Below are 24,346 nucleotides of genomic sequence, written 5' to 3'. Positions count from 1 at the left end.
TTTTTCATACTTCAGAGGATAGTGCCATATAATCTTACAGAAGATTACTGAAGATAAAATTCTGAATTATTTAAAGAAACTAATTTATTGTATTATATTAATTCCAATAACCTATAACATAAAAGGAAGTTCTTTCTCTGTCCTTATAAATACACAAATAGATAAAGCTATATATAAATAGATAGTTTATAGAATAATTAAAAATAATACATGATAAAGGGTGATAGTTAAAATTAAAAAGAAATACTTTATGGTTCCAAAGTAATGGTATTATGCCAACTCTATCCCACTTTCAATATATTTTAGAAATAAACTATTAGATTTCAGAAAAAAGTATATGGTTGTTTGCAATGCTATTTTGGTAATTTATACAAAACTCTTTAATTAAAAAAGTTTGTTTTGTGTTTTTTTTTACAGTAGGACTATGGCACATGAGCTAGTGACTGTAGCTACAATTGCATTAACCACGGAGCAGTTTAGGAGTGGCTCTAGGTCCATGTAAGTCAAGAAACAATATGAGAACTAGAATTTATCAAGACAATCTTTCTAAGGTCAGACAGTTCTGTCTGGCTCTGCAGCCAATTAATTTCTTCCCATATGCTACCAAAATGAATTCAAAAGTACACAGTAATAGCCCCATGGTGTCTAGGACCTACCAGATGCCAGGATTTGTTCTATATTACCCTTAATTTTCACAAGTCACTGAATTTCTTATTTCTGATCTTCTGTGTAGTAACTGAAGAAACTAAAAATTAGAAAGTTCTAGAACTCCCAGTCTAAGTTTATTAGCACTAAATCTTTTCATTTTACCAGTCACTTTTTGACTTATTTTATTCTAAATTTATTTTACTCTTTATTTGCCTAACTATGGTAGTATGGAATGGCTCAAATTCCTCTCTTACTTGTATTCATGGTCTTTTGATTATAAAACAGAGTGTATTTCTGCTCTTTGAGGTCTAGGGTTGGCTGACTTGCTTTGGCCAATGGGGCACAGCAAACATGACACAAGCAGAGTCATAAAAAATATTTGAAATTTGGGACATGCCTACATATTGCTGGAAATCATATCACCATGGGAATATATAGGTGCTAGGCTACTGGATAATGAGAGTCACATTGCCATCACCCCAGACGACATCAAATTCACTACCTACACATGTGAGTTTCCTCCCCTGCAAAACCAGCCTGCCAACTAACTGCAGAACGTCCAAGTCAGCCCATGTTACCTTACCAACTCTGAGGACTACAGTAAATGTGTCTTGTTTAATGCCCCTAATTTTTAGAGTGGATTATTACCCATCCTACCCAAGACCTTAAGAATATTCTTCTCAAATTATACTGACATCATGTCTGAAACACCGAATTATATTAAGGTCACCAACTGCATAAATAGGCTTTCATCTTTTATAGAAAAAAACATAGAGCTAAGAATGAATGTATCCAAAAACAATGCATCGATTTAAAATCCATTTATTCCACATGATGAAGGATTATGTCATAAACATCTAAGCTGTTAATCAATATAGAAACCTTAGAGGCATTTCTGCTCCTTTCCATCTTCTGTTCAGTTAACTGACACGTCTCTTCAAATTATTTCTTAGACCCTGCCATTGCTACTGACACACTCCTAATTTTTCAGTTCTTTCACCTGGATTACAGAAACTTCCTCTCTCTGCCAATCACTCATCATTTACAATAACTTTGCAGATATTTTTTTTCTCATATCAAGAACTAATAATGTTAAGATGTAGCATCCCACTGACTTAAGAAAAACAATTTTTTAATTGAAAATATTTCATCCTTTTCTTCCAGGATAAAATACAAACTCCTTGGCATGTGTGATACAGAATCCTTCACAATTTGCCCGCCTACACCTTTCCAGGTTACTCCTCTAGAACTGTTCCTATTTTACTGTGCACATAGCATATTTCCTTAAAAACCTCACAACTTTCACATATCTATGTTTTGGTTCATTCTGCTTCCCTCTTTGTGGGACTCCCTTATATCGCTTCTCCCTTTTCTACCTGAAAACTGAGGATGCACCCTTCAGAATCTAACTTGTCACCTTTAATTTCAGCTACTTAAAAGAGCCAAGCACAGAGCAGTGGCTGAAGGAGAAACAACAAATATGGTGCTCTCTGGCCTCAAGGACCTTACTGAAGAGAAGAGGAAGCAAGTGAACTGAAGAATAAAATACAATGTCGTAGGTATAAAAATTGAGGCAAGCACAGGGGGCAATTGGAGTACAGAGACATGCACTTGCACTTAGCTCCTCCCTGCTACAGAGTCACTGAAAGCTTAACAGGAACTGAAGACAAAGAAGAGCCTGTGGAACACTGGCAGAAACTTAATGGGTAGAAAACAAAAGGTAAGAGGCTCCTGGCAGAAGAAATAGCATATACAGAAAACATGCTCATAAAAGTCAAACATAATGACTGAAAACCGAAAATAACCTTAGGATACTTGCTATTTATACAATTAAAAGACTGGTCTATATTGCATGAGCTTTGTATATCATAAAAAATTTGAAAAATTATTAGTAAGTATTCCTTAAAACCAGAAAGACAAATCCTGAATTTAAATTATGTAATTATGTTATTTTAACTTTTATTTTGTATGACTAGTTTCTTAAAAAAAACCTCTAAACAGGTGGTATCTATTTAAAACATGTAATTTTAATTTATATACTTTCAAACTAAATATTAATATTAATACAACTTATTAAAAGAATAATAAAATGTCAATTTGTAAGGAAATAAATCTATCAGTAAGTTATATCAAGTCACTTTAATTTATAAAATTAGGATAATAGAAGAAAGTGCCGATTAAAAAAAGTAATGGCTATCTGGTAATCTCTAAATTTAGGTTGGTTCTCAACTAGGCTTTCACTAGTTGAATCATTATGTATCCCTATTTCTTATTTTGCTTTATAAGCATTTCTCATAAAAATATTTCACATATTAAGTTTATAAATAACACTTATTCTGTCATCAGATTTCTTATGCACCATTTCCCCCAGCTTTTTAAACAGACACTGCATTGTAAAATACATATTTACAATCATCAGTAATAATTAATTGCCTTCATCACATAATAAATACAGTTCCTTTTTCTTAGGTTAAAAACAAACAAACTCACCTCTTACAGGGGGTCTTTCTAGCTCCGAGTCCAGGTGGATTGGCGGAGAGATGTAAGATACCTGTCCATGATGAGCCTGCCCTGTGAACCCAAAAATAATGTTAAAAAATATGGAGTTATATCTTTTTATTTCTGTTTTTGTTTTATGATGTCACACTTTCTGCCTTAACACTGAATTAATAGCCATTATAGAGTGTAGACAGATTTATCTAAGCACAAAATCATCATCCAAACATCAACCAATTAAATCAGACCTTATAAAATTCAATTTTTTATTGCTCTTGTTAAATTGCAATTTTACTGTAGAGTGACACTTAAAAATACAATTAAAATAATTTAAGAAATGGAAAAACTAAAAAAAAAAACATACAAAATACAAGACTTAATTTTTAATTGTTAAACAGACATTAAATACTCTATAACTTTCAGAAATTTTTCTTATACACTGTTAATTTCTTCATTGCAGATAAGTAATAAACAAGGTGTAAACTGGCATCCATGTCAGATAACTCTGTGAGTAGCACTTATTTAGATAACTTTATAACCCTAGTTAATTTTAATTTTTATTATTTACTTACGTTATTTAATAGAATACTACACCTGCCTGCTTATTGTAAAATAACCACAGTATATAAAAAGCAGGTAGATGAATTGATTCTCTCTTTCTTACAAAACATTCCGCTAACTCACATACATATTTGTAATATACCTTCTGTCTTATGAATTAAATTATTAATGTTGATTTGAAGGCTAAAATGCAGATTTAAAAAACCGGTAGCTTAAAAACAAGACTTTTCTAATTCTCAGAGCAGCTATAGTTGGTATAGTGATGATCCTGTAAGCAGAGTCAGTTCAATTTCTAAAGCTACTTTATATAGAAAAGGTTTGGGGAGAAGTAGGGAACCCACCACTTTCTTTCTATAATGGAAATATGCAGTTATATTTTACACATTTACTATAGCAATTTAGAGGGTTGTTAATCTCTTTCCCTAAACAAGGGAAGTTAATGACACATAGACTATGATAACAGTTAGAGTAACCTTCCCGTTTCAAGTAATATTCTACTTGTAATAAACTCTGCTGATTCCTCTTATGAGGCACATTTCAAATAATTAATATGGCTCCCCGTTGATAGTAGCGGCTGTTGCTCCCAGCATTTTTCTAGCTAACAGTAGACACAGTGGAGCTGCTATAATATACAGAGCCCCTCATAATGGTAAGTAAGAATACTGTGCATTCACTGGCCATGTTTCAGTGGAACACTAAATGCACTATTATAAAGGGAATAAGACAGTGATTGTGCACTGTTAGCAGTCCATGTGTAATATAGCTTATTAAAAACTTCAGTTTATCTTAATTGTAATAATAATCTGATGTTTACCTATGTTGCATATTTAGTTGCAAAAATATTTTTTGTTTTTAAGTTCCTCTGTCATTAGAAATGAATTGGCTTGAATTGTATTGATCACGTAAAGGAAAATAAGAATCTTTCACTTTGTATGGATTCAACATAACCTCATCATATAAAATAATATTGATTTCATGTCTAATCAAGGAACATGACTTTGGCCACAAATAATAATAACTGCCATGCACTCATACATAAATCATCTCCTTTTATGCAACCAATGTCACTATGAGAATTTAAAAGTAAGTTTCCAAGTTAATATTTTTATATGTAAGAAACAAGGGAAGGAGATGAAGCAACTTGCTCAAGCACATGGAGCTGGTAAATGACAGGGCCAGAAATCTAAAGTGTTTTCATCCATAGCGTAATATCTTTCTCAAAGAACATAAGAAATAATGTATAGATTTCGGTGATTAAACTCTTATGAGTACAGCTTTTGAAACTTGTTCAGCCCTACATTCAGGTTGAAGTAAAGTGTCTCTTTGAATGTCACATTAGCCTCTGGTCTTGGAGTAAGCATCTCACTTCAAAAGTGCTAAACATGGATACTTTAGGCAGCATGAGATCATAGTGTGTATGTCCCTAAAGGGAATGAGGATATCAAAATGCCAGAAGCAAGGAATGGGAATTATTGATAATCAAGTCTTGAACTTAGGCTGTCATAATTTTTATCCTCTCTCCAAGGAGAAATCTAGCAAACTCCAGGAGATGAGGTGAGTCAGAGAAAGCCACCATAGTAGGAAGTGACTGAAACTCTAAGATTTAAAAGAAGGACAGAAATGTCATGAATTTCAAACTGGTGATTGTGATTTCTGATCTACTGAATAAAAACTAGAAATTATGCTGGCTGCTGAAGATTGACTGCCTTAATCAAATTCTTGAAAAGATTTCCACTTCATTTTAGATTAGTGATACACATTTATCTCCAAAAAAAGCACATAAAAGTAATAAAGCTAATCTGTGGTGGACTAAGGCAATAATTCTCAGGGAAGTAATCATTCTTCACAAGAAGAGCCTATTGAAACATAGGGAAGGGTCGTGCATAAAAGAAACACTCGTACTTCAGCCTCCTTGTTAGAAATTACTGCAAATAATAGTAATGAACCCAGTTACAACAAAAAAATGACTTTCATACACGTTTCTCGTAGACTTTATGGTGAATAATATTTTAATTTTTAACAAAAAATGAGATCAGTTTAAAAAAGAGTTTAGGGTGGTTAAAAAAAAAACATGACAAAAGCATATTGTTTTTCAAGATTTGGCCAGAATACTGGGAATGTACCTGTTCTCTCATTAATCACATTTCTCCCAATGATCTACTCTTTTACAGCAGCTTTGTATATCTAAATATGTGATATCCTGCTTCTATTTCTGTCCTTATTTTTCCAAATTAAAAAGGTACCTATTTTTCCTCCTGAATTTTACTTTCATTTTTTGATATTTTGATTAGAATTAAATCAATTCTATAAATTAATTTGAAAAATAAACATTTAAGATATTTTGTCTTCACCTTTTAAGGGGATCTTTGTTTGAATTGCCTTTTAATATTCATTTTTAGGAGTAAATTATTTTTAAAGTTCTTCATACCTGTTATGAAATATTATTTTACTTTATCAGTATATTATTTTCCCATTTTCTTGACAATTTTCATTGCAAGTTTTTGATGGTTATTGTTTTTTTTTTTTGTTTTTTTTTTTTTTTTAAAGATTTTATTTATTCATTATAGAGAGGGGAGAGAGAGAGAGAGAGAAGGGGGGAGGAGCAGGAAGCATCAACTCCCATATGTGCCTTGACCAGGCAAGCCCAGGGTTTTGAACCAGCAACCTCAGCGTTTCCAGGTTGACGCTTTATCCACTGCGCCACCACAGGTCAGGCGATGGTTATTGTTAAAATTATTAGGTCTTAATTTTGATCTTCCTGTCTCTTTAGAGCTAAACACATTAACAATAACATTTTAATTATTTTCAGATTTGTTTTTTTCTTACACAAAATATATTCCTAGGTTAAGATTCATCTATATATTCTTATATTTAGTTCTTTTGTGATGCATTACTTAAATTTTAAAGACTGATTTTATAGATGTAATTTAGGAGACAGAGTTTCCTGGTGCTGCTATTCACCTGTCATTTTACATTCAGTTTCTCCATATTATTACAAAAGCATAAACAATGCTTAATGATAGATTCATAAAATATTTACAAAAATTTAAAAGGAAGGAGAAAAATAAAAGCTTCTTAGTTTATGCTAAAGGGTACAAGAGAACATGGCAATAGAAAAATGGGTGAGTAGCTCATGGATTAGTTTTTTCTGGGTGTGTGACAGAGATAGAGACAGAGACAGAGAGAGGGACAGATAAGGACAGACAGACCAGAAGGGAGAGAGATAAGAACCACCAATTCTTCATTGCAGCTCCTTAGTTGTTCATTGATTGCTTTCTCACATGTGCCTTGACCAGTGGGCTCCAGCCAGTGACCCTTTGCTCAAGTGACCCCTTGCTCAAGCCAGCGACCTTGGGCTCAAACCAGCGACCATGGGGCCATGTCTATGATCCCACACTGAAGTCAGCAAACTAGGGGTTTTGAACCTGGGTCCTCCACATCCACATCCAATGCTCTATCCCTTGGACCACTATCTAGTCAGGCTGGATTAGTTTTTATTTAAGTTTAGTTTATGTAAGTGACATATTTGCACAGGGATCAAATATATGTATGTATATATGTGATATATCTACATTGGTATGTAATTTATATATCATACAATTCTGCCATTTTAACTATATAATTTAATGGTTTTTAGTCTATTAATAAATTTGTACAACCACCACCACAATCAATTTGAGGATATTTTTATCACCACAAAACAAACAAACAAACAAACAAACAAAAACCCCTAAGCTCATTAGTAGTCACTCACCATTTCCTCTGAACCCACTCCAGTTCTGGGCAACCACTCATCTACTTTCCATCTCTACAAAGATTTGCCTATTCTAGACATTTCATATAAATAGAATTTTACAAATATATGACTATATATTTGTGAACAGATTCCTTTACTCAAAACAATATTGCAAAGCTCATAATTTGGTAGCACAAATGAGTACTTCATTTCCTTTTGTTGCTAAATAATATTCTGTTCTACAGACATACTGTATTTATGTATATATTCATCCATTGGTGGATATTTGATATCATTTCCACTTTTTTGACTATTCTGAATAGTCAAATATTCTAAGGCTTCTCTGAACTTTCATGTACAAGTCTTTGTGTGGACATATGTTTGCATTGTTCTTGAATCACTTAGGAGTGAAATTGCTGAGTCATATTGTAACTTCATGCGTAAACTTTTAAGAAACTTCAATCTGCTTTCCAAGGAAGGTGTACCATTTTACTTTTCATTAGGAGTGATGAGGGTTCCAATATCATATGGATGTTTTCCAGGTTTTTGTTTTGTTTTGTTTTGTTTTGTTAAAGAGGATTGTGTAGTTAAATCAGGGTTGATCAGATTTTGAGACAATTAATATTAAAACAACTGTGAAATCTGTGAAAGGAACAATCTCCCCAAATGACTATAGAAAGATAAAGCATTTGGGTCAGAAGGTGTATAGTTAGTTCATTCACATTGAGAGAGAAGGAGGAAAATGAAATGCTCTAGCCCTCCTCAAAATAAGAACAGATCACATTTTGAAATGACAATGCACGAACTATAGTGTCAGACATGCCAAAGATATAGAAACTGTAAGGGTGCAGGTCAATAGAATCAGTACCACAACAAAAACCCAAAGGCCATTATGAATTTTGGAAAGCCATTATTTTTCTATTTTCAATCTCCTTTTCAACTTTCATTTAATTCCTGTTTCATTGAGGAATCATGTGCAATTTCTACTAACCTTCAAATACAGAAGACTGGACCAGCAGTAAGTGCAAGGAACAGCCTTTCCCCCTTTTTTCTACTGTCAGTACTTTACTCACAGAAATAGAGTTTTAGAACCACAGAACTTGGAGAGAGATATATATTTGATAGCTTATAATCCCAAACCTACATTTCAGAATGAGGAAATTCTCTTGAGAAATCGGTGACATTCAAAAGTCAAATTGGGAGGTGGCAGTCAACCGTGAAGTCCGAGAATACTAAGAAAGGCATTGCTTTCCAGTCAGCTGGCAGAAAACTGCCCACAACCCTCACCCTCTCTTACCTCTGGAGCCTTTCTTAGGAAGCCTTGATTTTCAAGATGTGTGGGGCATGATCTTTCAGCTGTGCTGAGGCATTAAAAGGGTTTAGAGCTACTTATTTATAAAAATATGTACTTTTTTTCCTCTATTAGACTTTGTCTATACACTAAAGTCAGTTTAGCTTAACAGGTAAGATCATGCCTGGGAAACATACCAGCTTGTGTTGGGATCTAGACTCTGCCACTTTTTAGCCATATAACAATTAGCTATATAAATTAGTTGCTAAAGCCAGCAACTATCAAGCTGTTTAACTTTTATGTGCCTCAGTTTTCTCATTTATATAATGGGGATTATAATAGCACTGACCTCAAGGGGATGTTTTGAAGAATAAACAAATTTACACATATGTAGTAATTAGAACAGTGCTTGGTACAAAGTAAAGGACTTAGAATTTTTAGCTATTATTATTATTATAAATTATTTAGTTCATTAATTCATTAGTCAATATTACTTGAGTGCCTAATACATGACAGTTGCCTTTATAGTTGGTTAATATACATCACACAACAAAATCAACGATGATTATGTAGGGGGAGACAATAAGTAAGCAATTAACAAAATAAACACATCAATAGTATTGTATGTACAGGTGTCAAGGGCAATGGAAACAAATTAGAACAGGCTAAAGGGGATCTGGAAAAGGAGAGGCAGGGACAGGTTGCAATTTTAATTAGGGTGATCACAAAAGGCCTCACTTATTTTCTATAAGCTGCACTGAAGAGTTCAAGAGAAGACAAGAAATAATGTCTGACTTTTATAAGATACTAAAAAGGTAAAAGTAAAGATAAAGATGCAAGCTAAATTTAATAACTAAGAGTAGAAAAAGAAATTTTACTGGTATAAGATGCTTTTTTCTTACAAACTTATTTCAAATTTTATACATATACATAGGTTTTCACCATGACCAATAAATAAGGCATAAAAAAGGAGAATGTAATTGGGAGAATGAACACAACTTTTTTTCATCAAGTAAAAAAAAAAAATTACTACCACAAAATACATATTAGTTTCTTCAGTTACACTTCAAATTCTCCTCATTTTCTATATAGTTGTAGCTTGTAAACAAGTATAACAATTTAAATCCCCCTGGCAGATTTTATGCCTTTGTTTTGTTCGTTTGCTTTTGAATTTCACCTTCTGATCTTGATTATACTCTCTAAAGTTATGACATTTTTCCTCCCTTTACAAAAATAAAATAGATCTCAGATTTTTGCTCCTGAGGTTTTAAATAATATTATCATTTTCTTTTTACTATCTTTAGTATGATCGCAAGTTATACCTCTACACCTCTCGGCCCTACTACAATAACAATTACATTTGGAATGTGGGGATCTATACTAAACTACATTTATGAATGGCATATGGAATTTTTGAAAGTTCTTCTAATACTCTGAAAGTACCTAAGCCTCCTCAAAAAAAAAAAAAGTTTATTTTTCTTTGTGAAAATAATCTTAGCTGATAAAAAATACCAGAGGTCAATGAGTTGTTTGTGCTGATGGAAAGTTGGGCATATCTAGCATGATAACATGTTGTCTTTTTTTGTCTTTAAATCCCAGTCTATCTAAAATCATCTAGCATTAATAAATGTAGCTTTCAGGTAAAGATGTAAACAGCAATTAAAGGAAATCATTAAAGAAAAGATTTATAAACTGGTCAATTTTTTTAATAGTGTTTTTATTTTATTTATTTTTTTATTTATTCATTTTAGAGAGGGAGAGAGAGAGACAGAGAGAGAGAGAGAGACAGAGAGAGAGAAGGGGAGGAGCTGGAAGCATCAACTCCCATATGTGCCTTGACCAGGCAAGCCCAGGGTTTCAAACCGGCGACCTCAGCATTTCCAGGTCGACTCTTTATCCACTGCGCCACCACAGGTCAGGCTAAACTGGTCAATTTGATACTCATGTTTTCTCTCTGGTTTCCTTTCCCCCCTTCATCTTACTACTCGTATTTATTTTCAGTGAAGTTAGTAAAATATGAGGTAGCAGAGAAACAACTACATGCTTGACTTATTGAAGATATGAAGTCATGGATGGAGGAGCAAAGGTCACTGATGGGCTTTTCGCCAGTGCATAGTACTTGTGACACAGAAAGAAGACAGAGTAAAATGAAACTAAAGTAACTTTCTTGTGGGGTATGTTTATTTCAATCAGTAAATATCTCTTTGGTAGCCACTCCCGCTCTTTGGTCACAATTAACAAAACCATATGAACAAGATAATATAATCCCTCCACTGAGAGATTTCAGTGTAGATGCAGGGTTAAGTGATTAGTGATTATGATATGAACCTTGACAGAGATGACAGAGACAAGCACAATAGTATCTAACTGAGATAAGAGGTATGAGTCAACACTTGAGGAAGCTATGGTTGAGGGAATGGCAAGTGATAGTGTAATAAAAAATTATGGCTGGCGTGGACAGCGAAAGGAACATTATAAGTGAAGGACTACAGATCAGATGACTAAGAGGAAGAGGACAGGAAAACACTAGCTGAATTTGGGCAAAATGAGAATTAAAAAAAAAATTTAAAGAAATTTTAATTTCTTCTTCTTCCAAGTAAGAGGAGGGGAGATGGACAGACTCCCTCATGTATCCCAACTGAGATCCACCTGGCATCCTCTATCTAGGGCTGATGCTTTACTCATCTGAAGTTATGCTCACAAATAAGCTATTTTTAGCACCTGAGGTAGAGAGCTCCATGAAGCCATCCTCAGCACCCAGGGCCAACATGCTCAAATCAATGAAGCCATGGCTGCAGGAGAAGAAAAGAGAGAGAGAAGAGGAAGGGGTAAAAAAACAGATGGTTGCTTGTGTGTCCTGATCAGGAATCAAACCTGGGACATCTACACACTGGACTGACACTTTACCACTGAGCCAACCGGCCAGGGCCCAAAATTAAAAGTTTGAAAAATGTACAAAAAGGAAAAAATAAAAATACATGTGAAGGGGAAAACACTTTAAAATATGCTACTTTGGCCTATTGATTACTTTGAGAAAGAACAAGTGCAAGAAGGACCCTCGGAACTCCCATTATCCCTATGAAAGTGGGAGATAATTCCCCATGTGAAAGGTACCAGGAAGGTAGGGGGCCATCCTGTCAACAAAGATAGGAAATTCAGGGCCAAGAAATCCATGCAAACAAACCTTGTTCCTTTTTCCCTCATTTGCTTTCCCAAGTCCAACTCCCTTGTCTTGCCAGTTCTTCACAAATTTATGGTTTCTTAGTCTGAAGGGTATAAAAGCTCCTGCTATGTTCACTTCTTTGAGTTCCATAATTTAATAGGGTTCCTGTATATTAGATATCAAATTTGCTTTTCTTCTGTTAATCTATATCAATTTAATTATTAGATCAGCCAAAGAACCTAGAAGAGGAGAAGGAAAAATTTTCCACCCCTACACACGCCTATCATCAGTTTCATCAATTGTCAATTCAGGGCCTATATTGTTTAATTTCCTTTCGCCCCAGCCTCTTTCCCCACCCCAGAAGATGTTGAAGCAAAACTCAGACACCGTGTAATTTCAATTATAAATTATTTGAGTATGTATCTATAAAATAAAAGCATTATTTAAAATACAATCAATGTACCATTGTAATACTTAAAAAGAATGAAGACACATTATTAAAAATGAATTTAATGTAAAATTTAATAAAGCAATCGTCAGGAAGTAATCAACAGAAATTAATTTGTTCAGCCTGCAAAATATCACATTGGTCCTAGTGTTGAAATTTTGTTGTATGAAGGAATTCTTTATATTTATGGTGAAATTCAGGTGCTGACAAATATAGAGAGAAATAAATTTTATAAAACCATACAAATGCTTTTTCTTTCTTTCACAAGCATAAAAAATAGTCTTAGTAGTTAAATGACAAACACTGAATTTTGGAAGCATCACTTCTTAATTATTTCATGAAGATTCTTAAAACTTGCTATTGTAGCAAGCACTGCACCAATAAATTAGAGGTCATACACACACACACACACACACACACACACACACACACACAAATCAGAACATTATTCTTCCCTAAATTTCTACTTTTGTTATAATCCTTCTAAAATAAACAGAAATGAACACATCAGAAAACTGAAGATCACAGCAATAAAAATGGTTATTTTCTAGGAGCCTAATCCTAGGAAATACCATGTGAGGTAATATTATTTTCCATTTAAAAAATTAAATAACTAAAGCTATTTTCAAGATTATACAATAGGGTGTGTGGAAATCAGGTTTAAAGTCCAGAAATCAGGTTCTTACTATATAGCTCGCTGCCCCCACATTCTACAAATATATCCACAGGGGTGGGGAGACAAGGCAAAGACATTATAATTTCTGAAAATTTGGCCATTTTTAATTCTGTTTCCAGTCTACCTAAAATTACTAAAAGACTAAATCAAAGAAAAATCAGGATTCTAAAATTACTTTTCTCGGACAATGTATAAAATGTTACATTCTACAAGAGGTTAAGTATATGAGCTTCCTACTGGCATAGGGTTCAGTAATACAGATCTTGAATTATTTTGATTTCTAAAAGCTGGAATAAAGACCTTTGAAGTGGAACCCCACACAAGCATTCACATCTTTCCTATTCTTTTTGAAAAAGATTTTACTGAGTTTATGGGGTGAAACTGGTTAACAAAATTAAATAAGAGTCAGGTGTGTGATCCTATAATAGTATACATCATCTGTATATTATACTGCACATTCACCAGCCCAAGTCCACTCTTCCTCCATCACCATCTATCCCCTTTATCCTCCTCTACCTCTCCTCGTATTGTGTCTATGATTTTTTTTGCTTAATCCCTTCACTTTTTTTTACTATTCCTATTCTTTATCACTACTGTACTGTACCCCACTGGCATAGAGTGGAGTAAGAAAATATTTTACTATTGAATCAGTTAATATTAAGGCCTATTCTATTTATTTATTTATTTATTTATTTATTTATTTATTTTAGTGAGAGGGACAGACAGAAACAGACAGGAAGAAATAGAGATGGGAAGGTAACATTATTTTCCATTTAAAAAATTCTTTGTTGCAGCAACTTAGTTGTTCACTGATTGTTTTTTCGTATGTGCTATCATGGCGGTGGGAGGGGGAACTCCAGTAGAGTGAGTGACCCCTTGCTCAAGCCAGCAACCTTGGGCTTCAAGACAGTGGCCTTTGGGCTCAAGCCAGCGACCATGGGGTATGTCTATGATCCCACGCTCAAGAAAGTGACCCCGTGCTCAAGCTGGTGAGCCTGCGCTCAAGCCAGTGACCTTGGGTTTTGAATATGGGTCTTCTGCTGTGCTCTAGGCCTATGCTCTATCCACTGCACCACTGCCTGGTTAGGCAAGGCCTATTCTATTGAGGGTGTGAGCTTCACGGTAGGGAGCTGTGTAAAGCTGGATTAGAAATATCAAATATGGGTAAAAATGACAACCTAATCAACAGAACTATGATATTGGCATGAACATAGAGGATCAATGATTCCAGTTGGTCAATTAACACATAGGACATATAAGAGTCTATTCCTAAGCCTTCTTTCTCTGCCAGAGCAAGTCTGGTATAGGAATAAAAGATACTTCAAATATTTTGCCTACAATTTATGGTAGTTGTCATAGATTAATTGTTCCCCAAAGAATTCTATCTTTTAATCCTCAGAATCCATGAATATGTTATTTCACATATAATAAGGGACTTTGCAGATGTGATTAAGGTTGAGATGGGGGGATGATGTTATCTAATCACAGGAGTTCTTAGAAGTCAAAAAGGAAAGCAGAAAAGTCCTTCATCGTGATACAATGTAAGAAAGACTAGATAAGCCATCGCTGGCTTTGGAGAACGGGGAAGAACCAAGGAACTGTACTGGGGTTTATTCTAGGAGCTAAAAAAGACCAAGGTCCTTCCCAGTCTTGAAGAACTGATTTTAGTTTGATGAGACCCATGTTGAAGTTCTGTTCTAAAGAAATGTAAGAGAATAAATTTGTATTAAGCTTTAAATTTGTAGTAATTTGATCCAGCAGAGATAGAAAACTAATACACATCTTAATAACTGGTATTTATTTTAATTCTAAAAAAATCCTGTTCTTATTAACTGTAACAATTATTTGAAGACATAATACATATACATGGTATATATTCCACCTGGACAAAATGATAACACTAACTAACCTGATGACCTTCCACAGGCAATTTCTCTTCTAGTATCCTGCATATGTCTTTCTGGAGTTATTCTATGCTCTCACAACTGTCTCTCTCTCCCTCTTTCTCTCTCTCTCAAATATATACTTATTTATTTAAATTGTTGCCATATTAAAACACATGAATATTCTATATTTTGTAAAGCCTGCTCTTAAAGATAATTTAGACCTTCAACTGCTTAACCATACTGTTTTAATATATTTAGTTCCCTGTATTGCAATATTAAGATTGTAGCATGTCCTAAAGGTTACCAATAGCATAGATAACACAATATTTTAAAATTAAAATTAGAATATTTCACAGGGAAATGTAATAATTTAAAGATTGCAACTAACTGATAGGAATAAAACACAACTATATATATATATATATATATATATAGAGAGAGAGAGAGAGAGAGAGAGAGAGAGATGACTAATTTGACAAAATATCAGAGATGCAGTAGTTCATTTAGAAATAAGCTAGCTCAACTTAATTTAGAAGGAGTAAATAGGCCCAGAGAAGATGTGGTACACACTTACAGTCACTTTCTAGTTCAGGGAAGGGCAGACATAAGATAATATTGATACTTACATAAATCCTAGTAATGTGTTCTCTCCTCTATACTATTCTGTTTCTTTATCTTTTAAAAACATTATTATTAAGATTTCATTTTTCGGCCCTGGCCAGTTGGCTCAGTGGTAGAGCGTCGGTCTGATGTGCAGGAGTCCTGGGTTCGATTCCCAGCCAGGACACACAGGAGAAGCGCCCATCGTCTTCTCCACCCCCCCCCCTCCTTTCTCTCTGTCTTTCTCTTCCCCTCCTGCAGCCAAGGCTCCATTGGGGCAAAGTTGGCCTGGGCGCTGAGGATAGCTCCGTGGCCTCTGCCTCAGGCGCTAGAATGGCTCTGGTTGCAACAGAGCAACGCCCCAGATGGGCAGAGCATCGCCCCCTGGTGGGCATGCCGGGTGGATCCCGGTCGGGCGCATGCGGGAGTCTGTCTGACTGCCTCCCTATTTCCAACTTCAGAAAAATACAAAAAAAAAAAATTCATTTTTTTTAGAGCAGTTTAAAACTTCACAGCAAAACTAACAGGGAAGGTACAGAAATTTCACATATATCCCCCTACACCTGTAACAGGAATAGGTATTATCAGCATCCCCATCACAATGGTACACATGCTACACTTGATGAACCTCATACGATGAACATCATAATCACTCTAGTATTGAGTTTCATTCTGGATATGTTATTCTGTCGGTTTGGACAAATGTATAATGACATGCATCTATTGTTATGGTATAATACAGAGTGTTTCCACTGCCCTAAAATTCTCTGTGCTCCACCTATTCATCTTTTCCTTTTAACATTTTTTTATGACAGAAAATGTAGAAATTATAGACACTTGGGTGGATAACAAAATAGATCGAGGTATGCTGTATAAAAGTCAAGCTTAGAGTCAATTCATTTTATTGAAATTATATAGGCCACAGAGTTACTATGAGAATAAAGTTAATAGTGAAATGATGATTATTAGTATCTAGTACAAAATTAAGTTTTATTAAACATGAATTTCTTTACTCTTCCTACTCCTTTAGTAAATATTTCTATTTGGGTTATTTCATGGTATTTCTGACATCTTATCAATCAGTAAACAAAAACCATAAGTTATAAAAATAACTTTTTTAAAGTTTATTATTACATAATTTTTAGAAAGACAAAGTTAAGACAATAATTTTGGATTGACTTGGAATCAGTCTTTGCCATAATTTCTTACAGTCAGAATTGATTGTGCAGTGAAATATTGAAATAAAGATAAGCTTTGTTATTGATTCAAACTTTGTTATATATCAGCTATAATTATTATAATTATTCAGATATTTCATGGTGATTAAACAAGGTAACAGTTATTCTGTAAAAGATTTTGATAATGAATTTCATATGATCTTTCTAATGATATATCTTTATTCAAGAATGAGTCATTCTAAAATTGTAAATTTTTAAAATAAATTAATTAATGTTAGTTTTATACTAGTTATTGATCCTGGGGCTTGCAGAGACAGACCAATATATGTCAGAAAGAAAGGAACTGTGAATGAGCTTTCATTAACTCCTTCTATTACTTTTTTAATCATCAAAATAATAATTAATGAGTGCCTACCAGGCAAATGGTACCAGGAATAATATAATAAACTATCAACTTTTGGAACTTATAATCAGCGATATAAAATTATGTACTTCAACTGGAAGATACATTTGCTAAGGTAAAGAGAGTTCATAAGAATGCAGACTTGTGTAGCCACTGTGAAAATAGCATGGGTTCTCCTCAAAAAATTAAAAATAGAACTGCCTATTGACCCAGCTATTCCACTTTTAGAAATATATCTGAAGAATCCCAAAACACTAATTCAAAAGAAGATATGCACCCCCATGTTTATTGCAGCATTGTTTAAAAGAGACAAAATCTAGAAACAGCCCAAGTGTCCATCAGTGGACGAGTGGATAAAAAAGCTGTGGTGGCCATGGACAGTTGGCTCAGTGGTAGAGCACTGGCCCAGTGTTGGATGTCCTGGGTTTGATTTCCAATCAGAGAACACAGGAGAAACACTCATCTGCTTCTCCAACCCCCTCTCACTGCTCTCTCTCTCGCTCTCTCTCTCTCTCTCTCTCTCTCTCTTCTCCTTCTGCAGCCATGACTCGCTTGGAGCGTGTTGGCCCTAGGCACTGAGGATGGCTCCTTGACCTCTGCCTCAGGTGCTAGGAAGAGCTCAGTTGCTGAGCAATGGAGCAATGTCCCAGATGGGCAGAACATTCTATCTAGTGGGCTTACTGGATGAATCCCGGTCTGGGCACAGGCAGGAACCTGTCTCTGCCTACCTTCCTCTCACTGAATTAAAAAAATAAATAATAAAAAAATAAATAAAAACGACTGTGGTACATATACACAATGGAATACTACATGACCATGTAAAAGAAGGAAATTTTACCTTTTGCGATGGCGTGAAAGGACCTGGAAATTATTATGCTAAATGAAATAAGCCAGGCAGAGAAATACAAATATCATATGATCTTACTTATATATGGAATCTAATGAACAAAGTGATCTGAGAAACATAATAGAGGCAGAGGTGGGGTCACAGGGAGCAGAGGGGTAGCTGTCAGAGGGGAGGCAGATGAGGGGATGAGATCAGAAAAGGTGAAGGGATTAGCGAAATTATATATACATAACACATAGATACAGATAACAGGACAGAGGAAAGGGGGGGAGGGAGTTAAAGGGAATGTAATGGGGGGTGCATCATTGGGGGTTAAAGGTGTTATATTGAGTTGGACACCTGAATCCATGTTAACACAATACATTTAAAAATTTTAATAATAATAATAAAAGAAAGTGCAATAAATATGTGACCCACAATAGGTGTTGAATACTTAATATTTTTGCTTATAAGAAAGACAAAAATAACCTTGATAACTGAGAAGTAAAATTTCCCTGAGTGACTCAGGAAAGGCTGGCAGAGGAACAAACACAAGGCGGAAGCTGTGACTCCGTAAGACTGAAGTCTCTATTATGTTCACTCTGTTAATTCACTTGTGATATTTGGAAATATGATTCACAGATTATAAAGTACTTTTGAAGAGACAGAAAAAGATGAGTTATTGTCCATGACATTTTACTTATGACAAAAATTATATAAAGGCAGGGTATATGGATTTCTTGAATCCATATTTAATCTGTAATTCACTTTACCTATTAAAATAGGTAAGTTCATATTTTTTAACCTTTTTCAATATGCAGCCTATATATCAAATTCTAAGAAAACCAAAGGGTGAAATAGACTTTATACTCATTTTTCCCTCATGAAAACTTGTATAATATTTAAAATTTATGTTCCTTAGCAATTGTGTACCACATGGAAAAAAATGTGAATAGCAAGTATGTGTGGATTGGAAACATAACAACCATTGTCTTTGTCTTCTTTGTCATGCTAGGACTCATTAAGATATCTTAGGCATTGCAACAACTCCATTGATTTCTGGTGAAAATTCATATTAATGATATAAAAAAAATTAACATGGATGTTAAAATCGCTATATTTCAAATTATAAACAAGGCAAATAATAAAACTTTGGGAAAATTTCTGTTAAAAATGGAAACACATTCATTTGACAGCTATGCTAACTCTCTCAGCCTGTTCATTTCTAGTAGACAACATTCACAGGCTTTTTTTATATCTCTATCAAATAAAACATATGCCAATTTCCCCCAAATATTTTAACCTAATTTATGTATGTAAAACAGATCTTTTATTTTTTTTATTTTTCTGACAGAGACAGAGAAACAGAGAGAGGGACAGGTAGAGACAGACAAGAAGGGAGAGAGATGAGAAGCATCAATTCTTTGCTGCAGCACCTTAGTTGTTCATTGATTGCTTTCTCATATGTGCCTTGACCAGGGTTGGGTGGGCTACAGCAGATCAATTGATCTCTTGCTCAAGCCAGTGACCTTAGGTTCAAGCTGGTGAGCTGTGTACAAACCAGATAAGTCCCCCGCTCAAGCTGGTGACCTCGAGGTTTCGAACCTGGGTCCTCTGCGTCCCAGTCCGATGCTCTATCCACTGAGCAACTGCCGGATTAGGCTGTAAAATAGATCTTTTTTTAAAAAGTAGTCTAATATGCTTTTATAAATTTTATTTTTTCACAATAATATAATTATTAAATAGGTGACAGTTAACATTGTTGTGATGAACTAAAAATCTTGGGTAAACTGCCATAATATTTCTATTATTTATCTGTATTTAACAGAACTGAAAATAGTGGATGCCATGAAAGAAAGATTAAAATTATGTGTTTAGGAGAAAGGGTTATGGTGCCTGAAAAGTGATATCAGAATTACTTCAAAGAACTAGCAGGTGAAAATTTGCCTGGAAGAGCACAGGAGCAAGCAGCAAGAGGAAAAGTATAGACCGGAGTACTCACAACAAAGAGGTTTGTTCCCTGGAGTACATACAGAGCCAGGAAGCTGGCCTGCTGTGCTTATGTTTTTAAAGTTCTGCTTCAAAGACTATCCTGGCATGCTAAGAAAAACATGTTAAATTTTCTTCTTCTCCCTGCTGACAGATCAGAAAACATCCTGTAACACTAACTCAGTCTAGAAATGGGAAAGCATGTTAAAGACACCTGAAACAAAGTTCATAGGTAGACAGCAAGAAAATGCTTACACTTTTCCCTAAGCCCCCACTCCCAAAGAAGGGTCTAGGATGTGAAAAGTAGCAGTATGGATTTGACCGAAAAATGTCCTCAATAAAGCAGTGTGACAATATGGATCTCAAAGTTAAAGCTACTCATTGTGGGTTATTCTCAAATAGAGTTCATCAGGTATTTCCCCTCTCAACTCACGAGACAGTAAATCTTAGAGCAGAATCATAGTCAAATAAATGTATCTCAACTGACTTCAGAGAACAATCGGAAAATTCCAATATAGTCCTTATAGGTCCAGTGTGCAAAGAAGTTTTTTATCTGTATAATGATATAGTTAGACATGATAATAAAGGATCAGAGGAAGTTTTTATAAAAGTAGATACTGTATATGGTTTGTTTGTGATGTTAGCTGTTCTTTTAAAGAAAAGCAGGAAGACATTTTCCCCACAATTAGGTCAGAATTTCTCCTTCCTTTTCATCAATCTATGTGATCTCTGAGAGGATCTCTCAAGAAGACAGCCCAGCAGGACCTGCCAGCATGCTCATTTCATTCACAGAGATCAATCTATGGCCTAACGACCATAACAAGAAAACCCCATGGAAAGGTATTGCATACATAGGCTTACAAATGTCGAATCAGAATGACCAAAGCATAATAAAACCAGATTGGCACACAGAGAAATAAAAGGCTATGCATATTATCCCAGGATGATGGCCAGGAATTTTACCACCTAATTCTTTTCAATAAACTCTAAAATATATTATCTTATAGAATGAAATTGCCGTTTGTGAAATTCTGACAACTTCCTTCTATGTGCTAAAAGCATGTCAGATGAAAAATCTGATCTTTTTTTGCAAATTGTTCATTTTTGACAGATTTATTCAACTTTTATGTTTGCAGTCCTAATCAAAGAAATTTGAACAAGAATTCAGCACTACACTCAAAGAATAGGAAGCACTATTAGTATAATTTGGAGGTACTAGGCATTTATATTATAGTTATCTATAAAAAGTGAAAACTGTCATAAAAGTAAAAATATTTATAAAGAAACAGTATAGAGTTTGACTGATTTTAAGATACTGGATATTAGATTATAATAGAAACATATTTCTCATAGTATTGTCATGTTATTTGATAGCTTTATGTTTTTCTCTTTAAGGGACAGAAATATTATTTTCATATTTCTAAAAAAGGCATCCTGTTTCTTTATTGCAACTTACTGTATGATTAAATGGATCTCTTGGATCCAATTATATCTCAATTTTGGTAAAAATTTCGCATATTACAGTCTTACTTTTTCTCTCCAGACTTCAAGAAAACAGCATCTGATAAGAGATATTTCAGCTGTCTCAAGTGAGAGTAAAGTGTTCATTTTTCTTCATAAAGGATTTTATTTTAAGATTTCTATTTGGGGAAATAGAAAAAAGGCAATTAACACGATTCCATGTTTATGAAAAAGCAAAATACCTTTTGTATGGCCAGTAGCTGCGGCCACCATCACAGCCGCCTGGCCCGGGCAGGTGCAGGTTTAATTCCACAGAGGGCAGTAACAGAGCCAAGACCTGGTGGGCCATTTTCCTTTCTCCTAGACTTGTACCAGCCAATTAGTAAAAACAAACACATGGGCATCAAAACCCATTCTTCACGTTTTTTTCCTAGAATCAAAGGCCTCACCAGCCTCACTCAGTCCCCTGTGCATGCCTCCGTTTTGGCTGCCTCCTCTTCTCTGAACACTTGGCCTCTCTCCTGGAACAACTTGGTCTCCTCCCCAAAAATAGCCTCCTAGCTCCTTCTTTTAAAACTCTCCTGCAGGAAAGCCCTCCCCCAGCACACATTAGCATAACCAAGCACCTTCCCAAGCAGGAAGATAATTAATATTATCACCTGAGCAATGGCCATTTTTAACAATAAGAGTGAGCAAAACCAGAAAATACAGATCACAAACTTATTTGTACACCTCTAATAATGTAAATTAAGACTATCTTTTGTTGCGTAGAATAATGTCTATTTCCTTTTTCAGCATTCTTTTGCATCTAGATACTTAGACCATTTAATTTTCATCTTGCTCAGTTTAAATACATTGGGTAGGGCTGACCCACTCCAGTGTCTTCTAAAATATGAGATGTGAGTTTATCACCCAGCTTTGCCCACTCAGTGGTTCTATTAAATATATCAGAAGACACAGTCAGATTCTTCCCTGGAACTTGCTAGTGCTAATAAGAGAAGGGGCATTTCTTTTATAAGAACTTGAGCTCCATGATAAATATAGCCTTGAAGATGCCAGTGGTCATCTTTTGCCATGTGGAAGAAGTGTATCTGAAAAGGGGGTCAATTAGAGGAAACAGAATTTAGGGACTAAATAAGATAAGAGCCCTGTTAACAGAATCTGAATATGTACCTTCTTTTTTAGGTCTGAAGCAAGTCTCACTCATTGGATGTCCCGTTAACTGAGACACTCAATTGCTTCTTTTTGCTTTAGCTGATTTGAGTTAGGCTTTTCTTTAAAACAAAAGCAACTTGACTAACACTGTATGTGCAGACATGTGCATGTTGTGTGGGTTGTAGAAATATTTTCTCCCTTTAATAAGTACACATTATAAAAGAAAGCTAATCAGGCCCTGGCTGGTTGGCTCAGTGGTAGAGCGTCGGCCTGGCGTGCGGAAATCCCGGTTCAATTCCCGACCAGGGCACACAGGAGAGGCGCCCATCTGCTTCTCCACCCCTCCCCCTCTCCTTCCTCTCTGTCTCTCTCTTCCCCTCCCGCAGCCAAGGCTCCATTGGAGCAGAGATGGCCCAGGCGCTGGGGATGGCTCCTTGGCCTCTGCCCAAGGCGCTAGAGTGGCTCTGGTTGCGACAGAGCGATGCCCCGGATGGGCAGAGCATTGCCCCCTGGTGGGCGTGCCTGGTGGATCTCGGTGGGGCACATGCGGGAGTCTGTCTGACTGCCTCCCCATTTCCAGCTTCAGAAAAATACAAAAAAAAAAAAAAAAAAAAAGTTAAAAGAAAGCTAATCACTTCAGCTTTTTCTTTTCCCTTGACTATTCAAAAACTTACGAACATGGTTTCAATTTAATTAATTCAGCCACATACAACTCAAAACTAATGCATTTTAATATATTACTTTTCTGAATGGGAATATTTGGAGAGCTAATGTATGATTCATTTTAAATTACTCATTATCAATTACTCAAATGCTTATAAAGTAGCAATCAAGCGGAGATACTTTATAAAATTTGGACAGCATGTTACAAATAAAAATGAGGAAAAAGCTGCTAAATTACTTCATATGTTAGCAAAGGAGAAACCCTCATGTATATTATTTTACATATATTCAAGGTCATGAAGTCATTAAATCATTAAAGAGCATAGTCATTTCTGGAAATTATTAATGCCAAAATCTAAGATATTTAAAGTACTGTTATATCTTTTATTATTATTATTATTATTATTATTATTATTCTTTCAGAGAAGAGAGTAAGAGAGAGAGAAGGGGGGAGGAGCAGGAAGCATCAACTCCCATATGTGCCTTGACCAGGCAAGCCCAGGGTTTTGAACCAGTGACCTCAGTGTTCCAGGTTGAGGCTTTATCCTCTGTACCACCACAGGTCAGGCCTGAAGTACTGTTATATCTTGACAATGCTTTTTAGAGATAGTAGATATGACTCAGGAACTTTAACACATCCTACTATGAGGATTTGTTGCTTATATTAAATGAAAAAACTAGACTTCTTAGGTATCCTCCTTCCATATATAAGGGACAATTGATGCCTTACCACGAGGCATCATAATATATTTTTTTCTTTTTGTATTTCACTGCCACAGGATTTGAAATGAAGTAGTCCAAAGTATTACTTGTAATAAGAAGCTATGGTTTCAATAAAGAAATGCTGTTTTTTTCATTTTATTCTACTACTCAACTTTTACTTTCATGAAATTGTGAGATTCTAGTAAAGAAAAGAAGGCTAGATGCTAAATATAATTTAAATCTACTCTTAATTAAAAATCTGCTTCATATTAGGATATTCATAAATAACTGCTATTAAAATTTCACATCAAGTGCTGATGGTGTATATTCAAATAGCCTTGAGATTCTAAATGCTTGATATTCCCAGAAATGTTATATCACATTAAAAAACCATAGACACCTATCAGAAATCATAATCTATACCCTACAATTTAGTAGTGGCTTTACTAAGTATTAATCACTGA

At 34.9% G+C, this 24,346-nt stretch overlaps 1 protein-coding gene and 1 non-coding gene across 6 annotated transcripts in view; one reads left to right on the top strand and one right to left on the bottom strand.

Annotated features, from left to right (window-relative positions):
- The window catches only part of ADGRL3 (adhesion G protein-coupled receptor L3), an 838,394-nt gene that overhangs the window by 236,311 nt on the left and 577,737 nt on the right, over positions 1 to 24,346 (bottom strand). For all 5 annotated transcript variants that reach the window (XM_066386326.1, XM_066386327.1, XM_066386329.1 and 2 more), the window contains exon 8: positions 3,139 to 3,219. In XM_066386326.1, the coding sequence (XP_066242423.1) occupies positions 3,139 to 3,219 (81 nt within the window). The remainder of the gene's footprint in view (positions 1 to 3,138; positions 3,220 to 24,346) is intronic.
- TRNAI-GAU (transfer RNA isoleucine (anticodon GAU)) lies at positions 15,617 to 15,692 on the top strand. Its single transcript has one exon. It is a non-coding gene; the product is annotated as a tRNA-Ile (tRNA).

Source organism: Saccopteryx leptura, chromosome 5 (assembly GCF_036850995.1).
Source record: "Saccopteryx leptura isolate mSacLep1 chromosome 5, mSacLep1_pri_phased_curated, whole genome shotgun sequence".
NCBI classification, from domain to species: domain Eukaryota; kingdom Metazoa; phylum Chordata; class Mammalia; order Chiroptera; family Emballonuridae; genus Saccopteryx; species Saccopteryx leptura.
The sequence above is the reverse complement of the archived record's forward strand: the minus strand, read 5'-3'. Positions and strand labels throughout refer to the sequence as shown.